General features: G+C 34.7%; 1 protein-coding gene across 1 annotated transcript in view; it reads left to right on the forward strand.

The window, feature by feature from the left end:
- Positions 1–20682, forward strand: part of SLC44A5 (solute carrier family 44 member 5) — a 348242-nt gene extending 327560 nt beyond the window's left edge. Inside the window, exons 14-22 of the mRNA XM_057695206.1 lie at positions 448–535; positions 1021–1283; positions 1807–1901; positions 10749–10852; positions 11905–11978; positions 12597–12667; positions 12815–12903; positions 14230–14314; positions 20576–20682. Coding sequence (XP_057551189.1) covers positions 448–535; positions 1021–1283; positions 1807–1901; positions 10749–10852; positions 11905–11978; positions 12597–12667; positions 12815–12903; positions 14230–14314; positions 20576–20682 — 976 coding nt within the window. The remainder of the gene's footprint in view (positions 1–447; positions 536–1020; positions 1284–1806; positions 1902–10748; positions 10853–11904; positions 11979–12596; positions 12668–12814; positions 12904–14229; positions 14315–20575) is intronic.
- Positions 20683–22436: the final 1754 nt, after the last annotated feature.

The raw sequence follows: 22436 nt of genomic DNA on the forward strand, positions 1-22436 counted from the left end.
TACACACGACTACTCAGGAGCCAGGAGTTTGTGTCTGTTTCCATCCTGGAAAGACTAGGAACACCCTAAAGATATAATTGAGATGGTGATGATGAGGATGATGGTGAGGATGATGATGATGGCTAAGCTCTAAAAAGTTTTCGTGTCCCAACTGAATTTCCCCTCAAATAGGTCATATGGTAGCTTTTGTTTTATTTCGTCTTCACATATAGTACTTCTCCTTTGCAATACCTAAAAAATCTCTTTTATATTTCACGTTTTTAAGGGGCCATTTGGTGCAGCTGACCCATGTTATATTACTCTGGGCCTGAAAAAGAATGAATTATTAAAATGTTAGAAGTTTTTTGAAATTAATCTTTTAGTACTTTTGAGTGATTTGCATTATTTTCTTGTCCGTTTACTTTCAATCTACCAGCAAATAATTTATCCTTAATAGAGTTCACTCAGTTACTTGGCTACGTCAGGGGTGCCTATATACAAAGTCATAGCCCCACAGGGGCAATGTAAACATGAAAATAAAACCTGTGACCCAGAGGTAAGTAAAAGAAACTCTTCTATTTATTTCAATACAGAACTCTACAATATTTCACCTAGCAGTTGTTGTAGGAATCAGCCTGAAATAAAGAACATGTGCATTGATGAGGGGAGGATGGGTCAGGTGTTAGCAAGAGAGCCCTGGAAACCGTGGGCAGAATAGAGAGAAAGCACTGCTATTGTCCTGAGCTCGTTTGTCCTGTCATATACCTAAGAAGCAGGCAGAGTCAGCAACAACACTAATAAATCTGAAATTATAGTGGATGCAGACTGATGACCATATGATGGAAAAATGAGGTACTTTCCAGAGCTCACTAAAGAACTATATAAAGTGATGTTATAGAAAATAGAAATAACAGCAGAAGCTGATAGAAAAAAAGCAGGACGTGCAATTGGGGGCTACACAAGAGAAGGTAGGGAAGGTGTTATCTTGGAATAGCATTTAATATTATATTATTCATGTTGTTATTTTTTTTCTGAGTGCAGATTTTTAATACAACTGAAATTGCCAAAGCTTGCCCTGGGGCTCGGTGTCATTTTGCTTTCTATGGTGGAAAGAGCCTGTACCATCAATACATTACTACCTTCCAGATATTCAATCTATTTGTCTTTCTCTGGCTTATAAACTTTGTCATTGCATTGGGTCAGTGTGCCCTTGCTGGTGCCTTTGCTTCTTATTACTGGGCCTTGAAAAAACCTGATGACATCCCACCATATCCACTTTTTACTGCATTTGGACGAGCCATAAGGTAAGTTTCACACTGAAACCTACATCTGTCTTTCCAGTTATGTTTAGTGTGCTTATAATTCAATCTTATGCTTATAATTCAAGTGGCAAAGTACTTGAGGTCAAAGGTATAATTCAGGATTCGTAGATGTCCACTGGCTTTGTCTGGTTTTATAGCCACAGTTTTATAATCCCTACCCAGGCCAATATCCTTCTAAAAGGTTATTGGAGAGAAGAGGTAGGGGAGGGCACCAAATTAAAGATTAAGGACTAACTTGTCTCTGTTTCTTCATTGCTCAGCTCAAACATAAAATCATCATAAGATGACAGGCTTTTGGTATCATTTTTGTGGATGAAGTGCAAAACGGATGTATATGGTTTAAACTCCTCTACAGAGACCTTTGTCAATCTGAATAAGAGAGTGTAAAGAAGCTCTTGCCTATCAATCCTTCTGCAGATCCCTTTTACCAACAAAAATTAACTAACATTGTTTTAGTTAATAGTAAAAATATTTTAACCTTTATTCTCATTTTATCTTTGCCCAGATATCACACAGGATCCCTAGCGTTTGGATCTTTAATTCTTGCAGTAGTTCAAATGCTTAGATTAGTCCTAGAATACTTGGACAAACGTCTTAAAGGTAAGACTCTAGAAGTCATCTTTTCTCAGACTTCCCAACTTCTGTGAATAGAATAGATTGGGTCAGGAGGTTGGGGGGAACATAATGACTGTAACTTGGACATGGTAATAAGGATGGATATAGTCAAACTGGGGAGATGTTTGGAAGGAAAAGCCAACAGGACTTGTTGAGAGATTGAATATGGTGAGGGGTGGGGAGAGGAGCAGTGGCAAAATAAAGAGAGAAAAAGTATGTGATGCTCTTTACTAAGATATGGAAACCAGGAGAAACAAATTTCAAAGAAGAGGTTTAAATTTAAACAAAAATTGTGTTTTTGACCTGTTAATATCGAGAAGCATTGGTGGAGATGTCAGGCAGTTCCAAGTCTAGAGGTCAGGACAGGTCAGCCTTAAAATATAAATATGGATGTCACTGGCATAAATCTTACACACAGTTGACAAACAAGAAACTCTGCCTGGAATGTACTTTAAAAGATTTTATTATTAATTGCCCAAATAATATTGAAACAGAACAACCAAGTTGAAACACATTTCCTGATTTCAAAACTTAATATAAAGTTACAGTAATCAAAACAGTGTAGCACTGGTATAAGGACAGATATATAGGCCTGGAAAAGAATAGAGAGCCTTAAAATAAATGCTCACATATAAGACTATTCAATGGGGGAAGGAGAGTTTTTTTCAACTAACGTTTCTAGGAAAACTGTATATCTACATTCAAAGGAATGAAGTTGGACCCTTACTTCCATAGGAAAAAATCTTCTTGACATTGGATTTAATGATAATTTCTTAGATATGATACCAAAAATACAGCTAACAAAATAAAAAAAGATACATTAGAATTTATCAAAATAAAAAAAAATGTACATCAAAGGACACTATCAAGAGAGTGAAGACAACCCACAGAATAGGAGAAAATATTTGCAAGTCATATACCAGATAAGCAACTAATATTTAGAATATATAAATAACTCCTACAACTCAACAATAAAAAACAACCTATTTCAACATGGGCAAAGGATTTTTTTAATTAAGTAAATTTTTTTCAGCCTCATTGAGGTATAACTGACAAATAAAATTCTAATATTTTTAAAGTGTACAACATGATGATTTAATACACATATACACTGTGAAGGGATTCCCACATTTAAGGTGGGACATATCTGTCCAACTCATATATTTACCTTTTGTTTTTCCTTTCTTGGTGAGAATGCTAAGTTCTACAATCTTAGCAAATTTCAGTTATACAATACAGTATTATCAACTATACTCACCATGTTATACATTAGATCCTAATACCTTATTCACCTTATAGCTGAAAGTTTGTACCCTTTTAGCAGCCTCTCCCAATTTCGCCCATTCCCAGCATGTGGCAACCACCATTCTACTCTGTATGCATTTAACTCTTTTCCCCCACATATTAGCAATACCATGCATATTTGTTTTGTCTGGCTTATTTCACTTAGCATAATGCCCTTCAGGTTCATCCATGTTATTGCAAAATCAGGATTTCTTTCTTTTTAAGGTTGAATAATATTCCATTGTGTATATAAAACATACTTTATCCATTGATTCATCTAATGACACTTAGGTTGTTTCCATATATTAGATACTGTAAATAATGCTGCAATTACCATTAGAGCACAAATATCTCTTCAAGATAGTGATTTTGTTTCCTTCAATTATATTTACACAACTGGAATTGCTGGATCATAGAGTAGTTCTATTTTTAATTTCTTGAGTAAACTCCATACTGTTTTCCACAGTGGATTAATCAGTTCACATTCCTACCCACGGTGTACAAGGGTTCCCTTTTCTCTTCATCCTTACCAACACTTGTTATCTCTTGTCTTTTTGATAACAGATATCCTAACAGGTATGAGGTGATATCGAACTGAGGTTTTGATTTGCATATCTCTGATAATAAGTAATGTTGAGCACTTTTTCAAGTACCTGTTGGCCATTTGTAAGTCTTCTTTGAAACAATGTCTATTTAGGTTCCTTGACCATTTTTTATAGGGTTATTTGTGTTTTTTTGCTATTGAGTTCTATAAATTCCTTGTATATTTTGGATATTAACCCCTTATCACATATGTGGTTTGCAAATATTTTCTTCCATTCAGTAGGTTGCCTTTTCATTTTGTTGAGGGTTTCCTTTGCTGTGCAGGAGCTTTTTAGTTTGATGTAATCTCACTTGTATTTTTGCTTTTGTTGCCTTTGCTTTTGGTGTGAAATTCAAAAAGATCATTGCCAAGACCAATGCCGAGGAGCTTACCGCTATAAAATATTCTAGGTTTCAGGTTTTACATTCAAGTCGTTAATCCATTTTGAGTTGATTATTGTGTGTAGTGTAAGGTAAGGGTCCAGTTTCATTCTTTTGCATGTAGATATCTAGTTTTCCCAGCACCATTTATTAAAGAGACTGTCTTTTCCCCATTGTATATTCTTGACTCCTTTGTCAAAAATTAATTGACCATATTTGCATGGGTTATTTCTGGGCTCTGTATTCTGTTCCATTCATCTATGTGTCTATTATTATACCAATACCATATTGTTTTGATTACTATAGCTTTGTAATAAAGTTTGAAATCAGGAAGTATAATGCCTTTAGCTTTGTTATTCTTTCTTGATTGCTTTGGTTATTAGGATCTTTTGTGGTTTTATACAAATTTTAGGATTTTTTTTTCTATTTCTGTGAAAAATGGCATTGAAATTTTGATAGGGATTGCATGAAATTTGTAGATCACTTTGGGTACTATGAACATTTTAACAATATTAATTCTTCCAACTCGAACATGGAATATTTTCCACTTACTTGTTTCTTAAATTTCTTTTGTCTATATTCACAATTTTCAATGCACAAGTATCAATATCTTCCCCCCTCATTTAAATTTATTTTATTTTATTGTTTTGATGCAATTGTAAATGAAATTGTACTCTTGGTTTCTCTTTCCACTAGTTAGTTGTTGGTGTATAGAAAGGCAACTGATTTTTGTATATTGATTTTATTTCCTGAAACTTTACTGATTTCATGTATTAGCTCTACTATTTTTTGGTGGACACTGTAGGGTTTTCTATATATAATATCATGTGATCTGCAAACAGAGACAACCTTACTTCTTCCTTTCTGATTTGGATACCTTTTATTTCTTTTACATGTTAATTGCTCTAGCTATGATATCCAAGCACTAAATTAAAAGTGGCCAAAAAAAAAAAAAAAAAAGAGTTGGCATCTTTATGTTGTTCCTAATCTTAGAGGAAAAGCCTTCAGTTTTTCACCATTGAGTATGATGTTAGCTGTGGGCTTGTCACATATGGTCTTGATTATGTTGAGGGCTTCTATAACCAGCTTATTGAGAGATTTTATTACTAGAGGAGGTTGAATTTTGTCAAGTAATTTTTCTGCATCTATTGAGATAATCATATGATTTTCTCATTCTTTTTGTTAATGTGGAGCATCACATTTACTGATTTGCATGTATTAAACTACCCTTGCATCCCTGGAATAAATCCTACTTGATCTTGGTGTATGATTCTTTTAATCTACTATTGAACTCAATTTGCTAATATTTTATTAAGGATTTTTGTGTTAATGTTCATCAGGAATATTGGCCTGTAATTTTCTTTTCTTGCAGTGTCCTTGTCTGGCTTTGGTGTCAGTGTTATGCTGGCCTCATAAAATGAGTTTGAAAATGTTCTCTCCACTTCTATCATTTGCAAGAGTTTGAGAAGAATTGGTATTAATTTTTCTTTAAATGTTTGGTAGAATTTCAGCTGTGAAGCCATTTGATCCTGGACTTTTCTTTATTGGGAGGTTTTTGATTACTGATTCAAAATCCTTACTAGTAATTGATCTGTTCAGATTTTCTATCTCTTCATGATTCAGTTTGGTAGGTTGTATGTTTTTAGGAATTTATCCACTTCTTCTAGGTAGTCCCATTTGTTGGTATAAAATTGTTCCTAGTAGTCTTTTATGATCCTTTGTATTTGTGTGGTATCAGTTGTAATGTCTCCTCTTTCATTTCTGAATTTAAGTCTACTCTCCTTTTTTCTCAATTAGTCTAGTGAAAGGCTTGTCAATTTTATGTTTCAAAAAAACCAGCTGGTAGTTTCACTTATCTTTCCTATTTTTTTTAAAAAGTCTCTATTTCATTCATCTCCACTTTTATCTTTACTATTTCTTTCCTTCTACTAACTTTGAACTTTTTTTTTTTTTTCTAATTCCTTGAGGTGTAAAGTTAGGTTGTTTGAGATCTTTCTTTTTTCTTAACTTAGGTGTTTATTGCTATGGACTTCCATCTAAGAACTGCTTTGCTGCACTCCATACATTTTGGTATGTTGTGTTTCTATTTTCATTTGTTTCAAGTTACTGTTTGATTTCCCTTTTGATTTATTCTTTGACCTGTTGGTTTTTCAGTGGCATGTTGTTTAATCTCCACACATTGGTGCATTTTCCAGTTTTCTTCTTGTAACTGATGTCTAGTTTCATACCACTGTGTTTGGAAAAGCTGCTTGATATTATTTCAGACTTCTTACATTTATTAAGACTTGTTTTGTGACCTAACATATGAGAGTGAGTCAAAAATTACCCACACTCTGGCTGTGCAGCCAACAGGAGTTTAAATATAACTGTAGTGTGGGTAATTTTTGACTCACTCTTGTATGATCTATCCTGGAGAATGCTCTATGTGTTCTTGAGAAGAATGTATACTAAGCTGTGGTTGGATGGAATGTAGTGTAAATGTCTGTTAAGTCCATCTGGTCTAATGTGTCATTAAGTCCAATACTTCCTTTTTGATTTTCTGTCTGGATGATCTATCCATTATTGAAAGTGGAATTTTGAAATCCCCTAATATTATCATATTGCTGTTTATTTCTTCCTTCATATCTGTTTATATTTGCTTTACATATTTAGATGCTTTATATGAGTGCATAAATGTTTATAATTTTTAAATCCCCTTGATAAATAGACCCTTTTTTTCATTGTATAATGACCTTTCTGTCTTGTTTCAGCTTTTGGCTTAAAGTCTATATTTTGATTGATATAAGTATAGGTACACCTGATTTCTTTTGGTTTCCATTTGCATGTAATATCTTTTTCTAATCCTTCACTTTCAGTCTAAGTATGTCTTTAAAGGTGAAATCAGACTTTTGTAGGTAGCATATATTTGAGTCTTCTTTTAGAATTTCATTCAGCCACTCTATGTCTTTTGATTAGAGAGTTTAGTCCATTTACAATTAATTGTAATTATTGATGGCTATGGACTTACTGTTTCTATCTTGTTAAATGTTTTTTGGCTGTTTTATAGCTTTTTGTTTCTCTCTTTGTGATTTGATGGTTTTCTATAGTGATATGTTTTTATTCCTTTCTTGTATCTACTATAGGTTTTTGCTTTGTGGTTACCATGAGGCTTACATAAAATATCTTATAGTTATAACAATTTGTTTTAAGCTGATAGCAACTTAACTATAAATGCATACAAAACCTCTATATTTTTATACCCCCCACACACAAATTTTATACTACAATGTTTTTGATGTCACAATTTACATCTTTTTATATTGTGTATCCACTAACAAGTTATGTAGTTATAGTTCTTTTTAACACTTTGTCTTTAACCTTTATACTATAGTTCTGTTATTTATCTACCACCATTACAATTTTAGGGTATTTTGAATTTAAGTGTATATTTACCTTTACTGTGTGTTTTATACTTTTATATATTTTTATGTTACTAATAAGCATCCTTTTGTTTTGGCTTAAAGAAATCCCTTTAACATTTCTTGTAAGGCTGGTCTACTGGTGATGAACTCTTAGCTTCTGTTTGTCTGGAAAACTCTTACCTGTCCTTTAATTCTGAAGGACAACTTTGCCACATAGATAAGAGTTTCTTGATTGGCAGATTTTCCTTTAAGCACTTTTAATATATCATTCTACTTCATTCTGGTATGCAAATTTTCTGCTGAAAAGTCTGCTTATAGTCTTATGGGGATTCCTTTGTATGTAAGAAGTTGCTTTTCTCCTGCTGCCTTTACCCACCTTTAACTTTTGAAAATTAATTTTATGTGACTCAGTGTGGATCTCTTTAGATGGATATTCTTTGGGCTTTCTGGATCTGTATGTCTGCTTGTTTCTGCAGGTTAGGGAAGTTTTCAATCACTATTTCTTTGAATATGTTTTTTTGTCCATTTCTCTCTCTACTTTTGGGAGCTTTGTAATGTGTATATTGGTCTGCTTGATGGTGTCCCATAAGTTCCTTAAACTAACTTCACTCTTTTCATTCTTTTTACTTTTTGCTCCTCTAATTGGATGAATCCCACTGCCTTGTCTTTGAATTCATTGATCCTTTCTTTCACTAGATCTAATCAGCTATTGAATCCCCCTATTGAATTTTTCAGTTTAATCCTATTCTTCAGCTCTATAAATTATGTTTGATTTTTATTTGGGGTATTTTCTATCTCTTTATCAAAATTCTCATTTTGTTCATGCATTGCTCCCTGACCATGGTGAGCATCTTTATGACCATTATTTTGAATTCTGTATTGGTTAAGTCACTTATCTCTATTTCATAAATACCAATTGCTGGAAATATAACTCGTTCTTTTATTTGGAACATATTCCCTTGTTTCTTCATTTTTTTCTTGACTCTCTGTATTGCTTTCTGTGCATTAGATAAAACAGCCATCTTTCCCAACTTGACAGACTAATCTCATGTAGGAGATGAGCTTCATTAATCAGCCCAGCCCAAGCTTCTAGTTCTCTCAAATCTTTGTGATTGTCCTAGCCACCATAATTAGTTTAGTAGTTGAAGGTATACCTAGACCTGTCAGGGTCCCAAAGTGGAGGATCACAATCAGAACTTTGATGCAAGCTGATTAGAAGCTAAACCCTCAGGCAGCAGCTGGGAAAGTATGTAGTTTCTCCTTTCAGGAAGAAACTAGGAGGTGGGTTTTTGCCTGCTTCCTTTGCACTGAGCCAGGATGTATAGCCATGGTAGTGGTGGTGGTGGTGGTAGGGCATTCCTTTACCATTTAAAGTAATTTGTTTTTTGTTTGGATTATTTGTTTTTTACAGTCCTGTGAGACTCATTTGTGCAAGCCCTATCAGAGCCACACAAAGGGGGACCACCATGCTTCGGGCAGCAGCTCCAGAAGCTGGGCACCAGACATGTGTGTAAGCTCCTTCCAAAGAGATGTTGGTGACCTGCTCCCCCTGGCTCCATGGAACATCACAGCTAGCTCCTACAGTGTGCAAATTAGAAGCCAGACTTTGAGGCTGTAGGTTGTAAAGTATGCAGTCAGTACCCTCCCAGGAAAAGCCTGGAAGATGGGCATTTTGCCTGCTCCCTCTTTGCTAAGCTTGGGGATATAGTGATTGCTAGCATATGTGCTTGTTAAGAACTGCTTCTTTGTTTTATATAGTCCTGTAGAATTTGTGGACACAAGCCCCTTTGGCTATCAGGGCTAAGTGTTTTGGGGGTCTCTCTCTTGGGTAGGAGCCTTAAAAGTTGGAATCCTTGATGTGCTGCCCAAACCCTTCCCTTCTCCAGGAGAAGCTGAGAGTTGGGGATATTGTCTTGATTGAATGGTGTTGTGCCAGGATTAGGGTTTATGGCGAGTGTGTTTCAGCTTTTCCTACCATTTCAGTGTGGGATTTTCTTAGTTGCCTGATGTGTAGGGGTCACTCAGCTTGTTTCTGGATTTCTCTCAGAGGAAATTGTTCCATGTGTAGCTGTACATTCAGTGCATCTGTGGGAGGGGGGAAGTTCAAGATCCTCCTATGTTGCCATCTTTGTCCCTCCTGCAAAGGATTTCATGTACATTACTCTAAAGAACATATATAAATGGTGAATGAACAGATGAAAAGATGTTCAATATTAGTCATTAGGGAAATGCAAATCAAAACCATAATGAGATATACTACATCATACCCACTTTTTTTTTGTATTACTAGGTACCTTTTTTATTATAAAAGCCAGATCTCCTCAGTTAGTAGACTACATGCATTTTGAGAAATAGTGTCTAGCATAGAGAAGAGGTTCCCTGGTCTAATTCCCTCTTTTCAGACATACCCATTAGAATGGCTACTATCAGAAAATGAAAAATAACAAATGTTTGTAGGGTGAGGATAAATTGGAACACCTGTGTATTGCTGGTGGGAATGTAAAATCATATTGCCACTGTGGAAAAAAGTATGGTGATTCCTTTAAAAGTTAAAAATATGATTTCCATATGATCCAGCAATTCCACTTCTACATATATACTCAAAAGAATTGAAAGCAGGGACTCAAATACTTGCGCACCAATGTTCATAGCAGCATTATTTGCAATAGCCAAAGGTAGAAACAACCGAAATTTCCAATAACAGATAAAAGAGTAAACAAAATGTGACATATACACATAAGGAAATGTTATTCAGCTCTAAAAATAAATGTAATAATGAATCTTGACAATTTAATGCTAAGTGAAATAAGCAAGACACAAAAGGACAAATATTGTATGATTCCACTTTTATGCAGTATCTAGAAGAGGCAAATTCATACAGACAGAAGTATGATAGAGGTTACCAGGGACTGGGAGAAGGGGAGAATGAGGAATTTTTGTTTAATGGGTACAGAGTTACTATATGAGATGATGAAAAGTTTTGGAAATTGATAGTAATGGTAGTTTCACAAAATTGTGAATGTAATTAATGCTACTTAATTGTGCACTTAAAAATGGTTAAAATGGTAAATCCTATGTATATTTTATTGCAATTAAAAAATTTTTAAAGCCCACTTAAAATTTTACTATTTTTTTATTCATAGTTTGCAAATTATTAATAGGTTTAAATATCTCCTTCTCATAGAGGCCCAGAACAACATTTCTAAATTCCTAAAATGCTGCCTGAGATGCTGTTTCTGGTGTTTGGAAAAAGCAGTAAAGTTTTTGAACAGAAATGCCTATGTTATGGTAAGTAGGTTATTTTTGTTTACTAAACTTCTTTGCAAACCCAAACCCCATGCCTACATTTCCATCTCTAAAGCACTTGTACATCAAGCAGTTGAATTTATCACCATGTTGATATAAGGATTTGTAAATCCAATGCATGATTCAGGGCTATACTTCCCTAATTGAGACAATAACTTAACTGTACTTCATTATTAACTTCAACACCTTTTTGGAGAGAGAAAATATTTCCCTTAGAAGTATAAAAATGTGCTAGATTGAAAATGATTTTTTTTGACATAGTTTAGGGGGAGGAAAGCTTACTTTATGTTTCACTGTGAAAAGAAAATATTCTTTTAATTCTGGGATTTACATATTTTTAAGGAAGGGTCTTTCTTTTTATGATTCTTATTTTCAAATGTGTGGGAATTGATAATGCATAACTGAATTTGTTACTTATTTCCTATGGGAATATGGAGGCTTCTAAAGAGATTTTTTTTTAAATAGGGGATCCAAAAATATTATTCTAAAATTTATCAACTACAACTTTATAACATTTGCTTATTATCAGTGATATAGGGTCTGCATGGGTGATTCAAACAGTTATGGACATTCAAAGAGTCATTAATACACTTCCAATGAGAATACTGTATTGAGCCTTTTAATCAATAAAACAAGTGTATTGGAAGGCATTGTGTTTCCTGAGAGTAATTTTTAACATGAATGCTACAACATTTAACCCATTCAGCAACAAACTATAGCCAAAACCCTTCAAAGACAGAAGCTGTGTCCTTGGATTTGAGAAGAAGACCTACCTCTGTTTGAAGTTGTCTAATCCCCATGGAGTTAAGGGCAAATAGCAATTGAAACATACTTTATTGTCAATGACTCCGAGAGTTGTGCAGAGTTGAGGACACACAGTTCCCAAGCCTCCCATGAACCCAAATGTTGGAAAGAGGAAGGAGAGTAACTGTATGGGTGACAGAGAATTAATTCATGTTTCTGTCATTGGATTATCTGTTGGTCTTGTTAAGTTGTGTTACTGACTCCAGAATAACATCAACTGTCTTCTTCAGATTGCAATATATGGCAAAAACTTCTGCAGGTCAGCAAGAGATGCTTTCAATCTGCTGATGAGAAATATTTTAAAGTAAGTAATCAGGTTGAGCATTGCAGTTGATGATTTGATGAACCTTGAGCATCCATACTTCACATATTGGTGGTCTTATTAGACATGAATCTTATCTTTTATTTTAATAGATTTAAATCTTCTCCTTCACACCATTAATTTCTTTGTATGTCTTAGAATTATTGCTCCCACCATCCACCTATGCCTTTCTACCCACTGGTACTTACTCATTTTTATTATCCCCTATGCTCAAGAAATTCCCCACATGAACATTATCATCATGTTTCTGACTATTCCACCCCCTCCCAAAATTGACAGAGTCTAAGTGAACAAAATCAGAGAACCAATGCAGCCATCCTCAGGATTCAGGATGTCTATAGTCCTCGAATTAGAGAGGGAGATGCTGACACCACCAATAGCACCAGACAGCCCTACAATGTCATCTTCTCTTTACTCCAGTATAAATGAGTCAGAACTTCATGCCTGGGTTCTAACTTCATTTCTTGCATTTAACAAAGGCCAAATAAAATTTCAGCAAAGACCCATCAAAATGAACTCATGAATTATTTACTCTCATAAATTTCTAGTAACAAATGTAATTTAAACACAAAATTATACTTTCTTTTTTCTGATTCTCAGAGTTGCAGTTATGGATAGAGTGACAGACTTTGTACTAATCCTGGGGAAGATTCTAGTTGCTGGGTGTATAGGTAAGTAGCAGTAGTAGCAATAGTAGTAGTAGTAGTAGCAACATTAGTAGTAGTAAGTTTAATATGTGCTTAGGAAAACTTCTTCACTACAAAAAGCTATATTCCTTTGCAAATGCACAATATACACATTCTGCCTTTTCACTCTAGGTGTCCTGGCCTTTCTGCTCTTCACAGAAAGACTCCCAACGATTATAGAAGGACCAACATCTTTAAATTACTACTGGGTACCTTTGCTGGTAAGAGCTGATGTCTTAGTAAGTTTGGGCTGCTACAACAAAAATACCATAGATTGGATGGTTTAAACAATAGGGATTTATTCCCCATAGTTCTGAAGGCTGAAAAGTCCAAGATCAAGGTACCCACAGATTCAGTTCCTGGTGAGAGCTTTATTCCTAATTTGCAAAGGGACACCTTCTTGCTGTATCCTAACATGGTAGAGAGAGATATCATCTCTCCTGTCTTCTCTTATAAGGGCACTAATCCCATTCATGAGGGCTCCATCCCTGTGACCTCATTACCTCCTGAAGTCCCCACCTCCAGATGCCATCACTTTGGGGATTAGGTTCCAACATATGAATTTTGAGGGGACACAATTCATCCCATAGCATCTGGGTAATACCGATTCTGATTCATGAGAGATGGCAAAATAAAAAACCAAAAAGGAATAGGAGAACTAATGATAGCTAACATGATTGGTCTTACTTTGTGCTAAGCCTCATTCTGCTTTAGAGCTTGAGTTCCTTGGAAACAACCCCTGAAACAGAGGACTACATGCAGAAGGCTTATTATGATGTTTTCTCCTGAGATACACTTGAAAAGAAGTGAGGAGGACAGGCCCAGGACAAAGAAGAAGCTGACCCATGCTGCAATTACAGCTGAAGCCTCAGACATAATTACAGGAAGTTCTGACAAAGGGCCTAGGCCTCCATGTGCTGCATCAGGCAGCCATTGGCCAGGGGTTGCCATCTGAATGATGGCATAACCTTGGGTGTGGCAGTTTCCTACAAGAGCAATTCCTAGTGAGTCATCAGCAGCCTACAGACATTCCCAGCAACTGGGGGATAGATGTGGCAGCTGGAGAGGACCGGGGTGGGGGGCCCTGTGGGATCTATTACAGTATATTAATGCACTCAATCCATGTGTCATAAATACCATCATTACTTACATTCTCCCCTTCTCCACCAACAATCTTATGCAGGAAGCACAGAGAGGTTAAATGACTTGTTGAGTGAGTGCCTGAGCTGTGATTAAACCCAGGCAGTGTGCGCTCTTAACTCCTATACTTTACTGCCTCAGTGCGCAGGATCCTAAATCTAGGATGTTTTTGGTTGGCATTGGGGATGGTGATAAGAAAATTGGCAGGTAATCTAGTATATTTTGTTTAAATCCCAGTACAAAGGTGCTCAAGAACATTATCATTGAAGTTTTTACGTTTCTATATTGAAATCTTTTCTAACACAGAGTATTTCAAAGCCTCCTTATCATGATTTTATTTAAAGCTGCATTATTATTCTTTTGGACAAGTTAATGGCATCTTCATTCTCTTCTCTACTCATTTACAGACAGTCATTATTGGATCTTACCTAGTTGCACATGGATTCTTCAGCGTCTATGCAATGTGCATTGAAACAATTTTCATCTGCTTCTGTAAGTTTTCAGTATATATGTTTTCCCCCTTTGGTGGATAACCGAAAGATGAAAAGCTTAATACCCAGTCTTTTAGCTGGCTTGTGGATTTGCTATGACCTGGCTGCAACTGCAAAGCAGTGTTTATTTGGAAAGAGACATTGTCTAGTGGATGCTTTTTAAGCCTTAACAGCTGAGAAATGGAGTTTGCAAAGCACAGGAGAGTCAGGCATCATGGCATGGTATTAGCATGAAACTATTTTTTAATCTCTTAATGTTTTCAAATTTCCAATAATTATTGGCTTCTGTTGTGCTTTATTAACAACTGAAAACAAAACTGGGCTTTGAGGCTGGGCTTTGGGGACTCTTTGAGGAGAGCCTTTATAGCTGCTGATAAAGCCAAGCTGTCAATGATTTCAAAGGCACATAGGGCCAATTCACACTAGTAACACAATGACAAATAGATAGGATTCATAGAGAGGTGTGTCTAGGAAATGGCTAGATCAACTCTGTTGCTTAGCATTAAAGTGCTTCATTAGAGCTTTCATCACTGACTTCTTCACTGTGCTTCTATGTGGCATGTGCAACTCACATAAGCAGAACTGGATATGTTTTCTATTAGTACCTCATCTTAAAAGCCCTGCAGAACCTGTGCCCATCAGGAGCTTGCTCTGTCCTCACCTTCAACTTAGATAAAGTAGGGTCAACAGGTGAAAGAACGGAACTTGTTAGCCCTACAGCTAATACCCTCTGAGATATTATTTCTCTGGTGCATTGCTCTTAAGAGAAGCAGAGAAAACATTCTATGACAGGGCATCACTGAGTGATCCACTTGTATAAAATGAACAGTTTATTTTTTAGTGCAATTCACAGCACCAGGCACCAACTGCATGCTGGGGTCAGGAGAGGAGATATATATATCTCCCTAAAGACAATAACTTTAGGGAGATATATTGAAGGAAAAAACTTTCTAGAAAATGGTTTGTTTTCTTTTTTTCTTTCTGAACATTTGCAAATCAATTTTCAATAACCGGACAAAGCAATCAGGAGAACTTTGTGTACAAGTTAGCTCTTCCTTTGGCTACAAATGGAACTGGAATGTTTAATCTTTTCCTAGCACCTTAGTGATTTGTCAGGAAAAGCCATCTACAAAATACCACATGAACAAACTTCAGTTCAGGTATGAGATGGAAGAATGAGCATGGGAATAATGTAGCCTAAGACATAAAAGACACAGAGAAATCAGATGTTCAGAGATCACTCTTCTCATCTCAACTGCTAATCATGGGAATGAAACTGGAAGAGCCCACTGGGATCTTCCCAATTCTTGTAACTGAAAAGTTTTCTCAAAATGTATCCCAGAAAATGCTTAGAACCTACCAGTTTCCAGTCTTTGGCAGCTTTGGCAAATCTTATAAATTTTAATTTTGACAGTGGATTTTATATTTGAGCACTAAGAAATGTTTTCCATTCATCTGTATTACTAATAGCCAACTTCTTGAAAATCAGGTATAATTTCAGCCTTATTCAACACATTGTGTGTTGAATGTGAATAGTTTCATTTTGGATATTCTTGTCTTTGATAATAAAGAACAAGAGAAACCAAATTGTATTTCTCTTCCCTCTTCAGCTGTTACTATGGGCAACATCTAACTTTGGAAAATATTCTTCCTAAATGATACTCTAAGCCAAATTATGATTGTGTGGAACTTTACCTTTTTTAAAATATATACCTCTTTATACCTATTATCTTGACTGCCAGGAAACTGGTATTTTTAAAAATGCAAACCACTTGCAAACACTTCATTTATAGACACATAACATCCTTTCAACATTACAAGGCAATGAGAATTCTGGTCCCAGGATGGGAAAAAACAATAGTTGTCGATGATTATCATTACTATGTGATTGATACCACAGTTCCTATCAATTCCTCAAAAGTAATAATGATATAAACATATAATATATGATATGTGATATATGATTTAGAAATATGAGTAAGGAAAAAAGAACAAAAATGTTCAGCATCTATCATCTTCCCGCCTCAGCTTTTCACTTTGTATGTGAGGAAAGTCACTGTGACGTCTAATGTAAAAATCTGATAAACCAATAATCCATCTATTCCTAAGAGAGTATTGTGAAAAATAACTTAGATTTATTCCATAAATCTGTGGTTATGCTATCTGGTTTTATATAATATTTCATATCCTTTATTTCATAATAAATAAAGGGTAAAATAATATATTTTAATATACTAGTCAAAACATAGCATCAAGTTGCATTTATATATTTATTGAGATATTATCAGCTGTGAATTATATGTATCTGCAGGAAATTTAATTCCATGCAAACTTCTCCCTGCTTCTCAGCATCTTTCTAATGCTTTCCCCCAACCACCCAACAAAAGTGTGCTCAGTGAATATCGATCATTTTATTATTAGCCTAAGCAAAGCAGGAATATGAAGTCATGTCTTACAGAAGTCAGGAAATACTGCATTAGCTTTTGAATGTAATCTGAGGCAAACTGCAAGGATTTAGGACAGGACACCTTTATTTAAGTAGGATGAGAACTGAAGTAGGTGTCAAGAGACTGGGTCCTCACCTCATCCTAATGGCCCCAGAGCTTTCAATTTCAGGAAAATCATTTTACATCCCTGGGTCTCAGTTTTTTCATCTGTAACATTAGGGTGTGACTTACCATTAAAAGAGATTTGAACTCTGAAATTCAATTATTCTCTACATTTATCACACCACACTTTTTATTCAGCTTCATCTCAGAGGATGTGACAATTTACCTTTCCGAAATGAACAAAGAATTTAAAGATAACACTTCTGAAAGGACATAAAAGATCTTAACCTTTAAACTGTCAAAATAAACCTCTTTGGGAGTGGGTGGGATTTAGGAAGTTTCAGTGCTTCCTGGCAGAGGTTGAAGCTTCTTACTTTGACCAGCATCGGCTACTTAACTGCACTAATTTGTCTTATATTTGACTTTCTAACACTGCTTTCTCTGATTTTTCCCTGTTCGACTCTCCAATTTATAAAAATGCATATAATTGTTCTGCTGCTGCTTGCTGCTTTTGCCTGCTTTGGCTGCTGCATATACAGGTGAAGATCTGGAAAGAAATGATGGATCTACAGAAAAACCCTACTTCATAACCCCTACCCTGCACGGAATTCTGAACAAGAAGCAACTAGTTCCCCAGAAGCAGAAAGAGTAGAAAAGCTCCAAACAGTGCCACTCATTTTTCAGTAGAAGTTTTGTAAATTAGGTCATTTGTATTTGAAAATGATGCTTTTAAGTAATGTGAAATTTCAGTGCTTATTCCTAAAAAGCAAGAACCTGGTACCATCTGAGGTGTCAGGCAATTGATGACAGTAGCCTCTGTGAACTAGGATACTTTATAGACTGTGGTCCCAGCAGAAGAGCAAGGTGTAAATGTCACACATTTTTTTAAAGTCTATAGTTGAAAGTGTTTCCATAACTTTTATAACTTGGCATGCTGTTTCCCATTGCAGCACTTTGATAGACTTTCTTTTTGTAAATGTATATTTGTAAAGGATATTCAGGAAATTTTTGAAAGCACTATAAATGTGTAATCAATTAGCCATAAAAAGATTGATTTATAGTTAACCAGCATATGGTACTAAATTTGTAAATATGGTGCTACGGTTATATTTATACTGTTCAAGCTAGTGGACAACATTCTAAACTGTGATTAAGCTTGTATTAATGGTTCCCTAGGAAGTATATTTCAGTAAGTGATTCGAGACCATAACAAACATATAGACATTAATGTTATATAGGTTCCATAGACAGCATTACTAGGTAAAAATTACTGTGGAACCTTCATATGTCCTTCTGTTTTAGTGAAATTATATTTATGGTGAAGCTGAATCTGAGTTCTGGAATGTCATTTGCAATAATTTGAACCTCTAGCCACCATGAAAATATTCTGAGCAGAACTGAGATGGCCACATAATTCATGCCATTTGTCTGTAACCCAAATAGAGATAAATCCCTATTTTCCTATGCCCATCATATAGAAAATGGATATAGATCTGTTTCAGAAGAGTGATTATATCTGTTATGAGCATGCCTGTTTTTCTAGATTAAAGAGATGATGTGGCTTTGTTCTATAAAAGGTTTAATTTTAGCTTAACTTTCAGTGAAGAAAGAGAAAGGATAAGACACTTCAGATTTTACCCTAAGGAAATATTAGCCCTCCATAGGCACCTCATCTGGTACCTTGACAAGGGGCATACTGTGGGTTAGGAAATCTCTTTCTGAAGGATTTAGGAGGAAAGTTACTTTCATATTCCACCCTTGCTGGCCAGAGCAACAAACCAGGCTCTGGCAGCCATGCCTTAGACTTCTACATGGCGGAGCAAAGCGTGAATCAGATACTCACGTACTTTGCCTCTCCATCTCCTGTGTGCAAGTGTGTATGACGTGGCAAACAGTGTAAAAATGTACCCCAAAAGGAGCACTGAATCAATAGTATCCTTTTGGCTTTTACATTAAGTTTGTGTATAAGGATTATTTATGTCTTGACAGAAAGGAACATGTTGATCTAACATTTTGATCTGAATATGATCCATGTATCCAAGAAGACAGAAATTTATTATTGTGTTATAAATTAATATAAATAGTAATTTATTTAATGACCCTGAAATGTGGGAACCTAGATTTAGACTTACTTCATAGCAGCTTAATAGCAAGAAGCTAATGAATAGGGGAGATTTTTCAAAATATTGGTTCTTATATGGCCACCGTCTTGCTCTTGGCTTACTTTCTTGAGATTGTTGTAATCAAGAGTGTCATTGGCTTCATACCTCAGCAAGTCCTCCTTCACTCTTCGTGCTCCTTGAAGTAAAATTGAGAGAACAGTGATAACCTATCTTTCTAGATATTATTATTATTTTATTATTCAATAATACAGGGTTCACAACAAAAATCTAGTAAAATAGTTACCTCTATCTTAAGCGTTGAAAAATTATAAGGAATAAATCCCCTTTTAGGCGTAGTTGAAAAATTCCTAATGATGAAATAAAACAATTTTTAATTTTTTGTGTATGTATCAGAATCACTCTGAGAACTTGTTATACATGTTGATACCTGTGCTCCCCACCCTAAGAGATTCTGATATAAGCATATTGGTGTGGGACAGCTCGTCAATTATTATAAAGTTCGCTAGTGATTCTGATACACGTAAAAGTTGGAAAATCACTTGAATAAAATATAAATCAACATGTGTGAAATTAGTTGCCCATTTTCTCATTATATTCTTGGTTGTTCTAGGAGTTTAGAAAATTGAGAAAGACAAAGGAGATTAATTTGGAGAATTCTAACAATCATAACTTCTGTATTTTAGATTCCTGGTACGATATGGGGCCCATGTAGTGAATGCTTAACATTAAATCTGCTGATTAGACCAGAAAATTCTCCTCAGTAAAAGTTTTCACTGAACTATATGGAGATATACTCTAAACCTGACTTTGTTTTAAGAATATAACCCTTGGAAAAAATCATAGGAAAAGGAATGTTGTTTGGTTCAATATTTCTTCATAATTTTTAATAGTTAAAAAATCTCTAAGTATAGAAGTTTTAACTATATTATGTGCTTAATTGTAGTTAGGAAAATATTTTTCATTAATTAGTTTTGTGTGTAATTGAAATATATAGAGAAAAATGAGTGTTGTTTTTGAGAAAAATTGAAAAGCCACTTTCTTAGAAAGAAATTAAATTAATAACTGTGGAAAAAAACAGCAATACTTCTCAAATTTTACAGTTCAAGGATTTGAAATATACTGAAAATTTACAAATCTTTTTAAAAAAAAACTATACTACCTAAATTGTTTCTAGAAAAACAAAAGCAATTTTGAACTAATATGATAACTTAGAGGGCAAATTGAATACATAATACTTTTTAGGAATTTGAAGGTGAATTTAGAAATTCCTCATACATCTTTTGTTTTTTGTATAATTAACGTTTGCTCTCTGAAAGAAGATAAAACTTATTTCCTCAATCATGCAGCTGAGGGGCACGTGCTATTGGCAGAATCAGACCTGGTACACTGAATGAGATAATATCTTATTGACATAGTAACAAGGGCTGATCGTTTTCTCATAGTTATGTTTACAATAATGTTGATGCCAAACTATGCTGTTTTTTTAAAATAACATTTTGAACTGCTGTAAAGCAAGTATGCAGCAGATGGCGATGTTACTTCTCTTACAGTTTTGCTTTGATATTTACCCTGTGCCATTCTTCCTCCTAGTGGAAGATTTAGAAAGAAACGATGGTTCCGCTGAAAGACCCTATTACATGAGTCAATACCTGCTGAAGATTTTGAACGAGCAAAATGCACAAACTAAGAAGCAGTAGAAGTACAAACTCTGGTCATCCTGCAGCGGTGGTACCTTTCCCTCATCTGCTGTGTCAGTGTTACACTCGGTTCATAAGTGCTTTGTGTATGGAACACTGTATTCACGACCTTGTTGGCTTTTATTTGCATGTTTTATACCAAAGCTTATACTGTAATATGTGAAGCCATCAGAAGTCGCAAGGGAATTGTTAGGAACATTTTTTATACTAAGATCTTTTGTTTTGTAATTCATTTTTAAATAAAATGGCTTGGATGTTTTGAATGCTAGTAAATATGTTACTATTGTTTTAAGTATTAGATTGAAAAATGGTACGTTATTTAAATTGATAGCTCCTAATATATTTTTTAAATTACAACTAAAAGATTTCTGCAGGGAAAATTGGTAAACAAAGTGAAACGGAATATTTTAAAGTATTCCCCACTCCTGTTTGACAGTAAATCGGTAAAAGGAGCACCCCATCCAGATTTTGCTCTAAGTACAGACTGTTTCCTATTAAACAAATTGTCAATCATCCAGCCTTTACTACTTCATCCTCTCTGACAAAGTGCCTTACTGGCTGTTTAATATTACCCAGCTTTTGTGGGCAAGTTTATAAACGTTGTTAAAAAAAAAAATCCTGCAATGTTTAGTGATTAAAACAAGTCTTCTTGCATTTGTTTTCCTCTTAGCTCACTGGTTGGAAACCATTTGTCATTTCAGTATGTTTGATATCCTCACTACATAGACTACATTTTGCAGCATAAGCAATTTCCCTTGCGCCTAGTGGACATTCATAAATGTGTACTACACGCAAGAAAAAAACCTGAAAGGACACTTGTTGAGTTTGTTTTTTTACTAAAGTGAGTTTACAATGTAATCTTTTCTATGATAGATCTTTGAAAATACAATAAGTATAAGACTACATTTCTCAGTGTTTTACACAGATTGGAAAGGGAAACTTTAAGAAATTACAAAGGGAAACTTTACTCCTAGAAAGGGTGCTCACAGATGTCGTGTGCTGAATAGCTCCATTTTATATGGTTACTGTCATCAATGAGTGTTCTATGTACGTTATTCCCATTTTCTAACTTTTGATATGAAATAATCAGTTTACTTATAATGTTACTTTTTATTGTGCTAATATGAACAAGAACATAATTTTTAATTCAATTTTAAATAATTTTATTAGTACTACTAACTTTAAAGAAAATGAACTCTTACTCAGTGTCATAGAAAGAGTCCATAAAACATTCATAAGGGAATGTCAATCACACAATGATAATTTGTGAAAGCTTCGAGAATCGACAGTAAGTTACTAGCGGTTTATCTATTATCATATTTAACTGTGACTTTGGATATTTTATGCCAAAAACGAACTCATGAGCACATGACAATCTGAGCTCTATAATCAGTGTGCTTCTGCTGTGCAGAAATATTAGGAACATACTGTCTAAATATCTTTGATAACTAAAATGTTTAATATTTAATGAAATTTGTGGTTACTTATTGTTTTATTTGTTTTTTCTTCTAATAAAGATTTAGATAAGAAAAATCTCTCTGCTTTTTTATTTAAGCTAGAAAAACCCACCTACTAGTACAAGATCTCCTCTGTACCAAGTATCTAGGTTTTTTTAAATCTAGATTTATCTTTAAAATTGTTTTCCACTTTTTTCTAGCTGTACATTGATTGCCAAACCAAATAACTGAAGTTGATAAATTTTTAAAAAGTAAATAAGTCAAAGCTAAATGAATAAGAAATGGATTTTTTAAAAC

The sequence above is a fragment of the Hippopotamus amphibius genome, chromosome 1 (assembly GCF_030028045.1).
Source record: "Hippopotamus amphibius kiboko isolate mHipAmp2 chromosome 1, mHipAmp2.hap2, whole genome shotgun sequence".
Lineage (NCBI taxonomy): Eukaryota > Metazoa > Chordata > Mammalia > Artiodactyla > Hippopotamidae > Hippopotamus > Hippopotamus amphibius.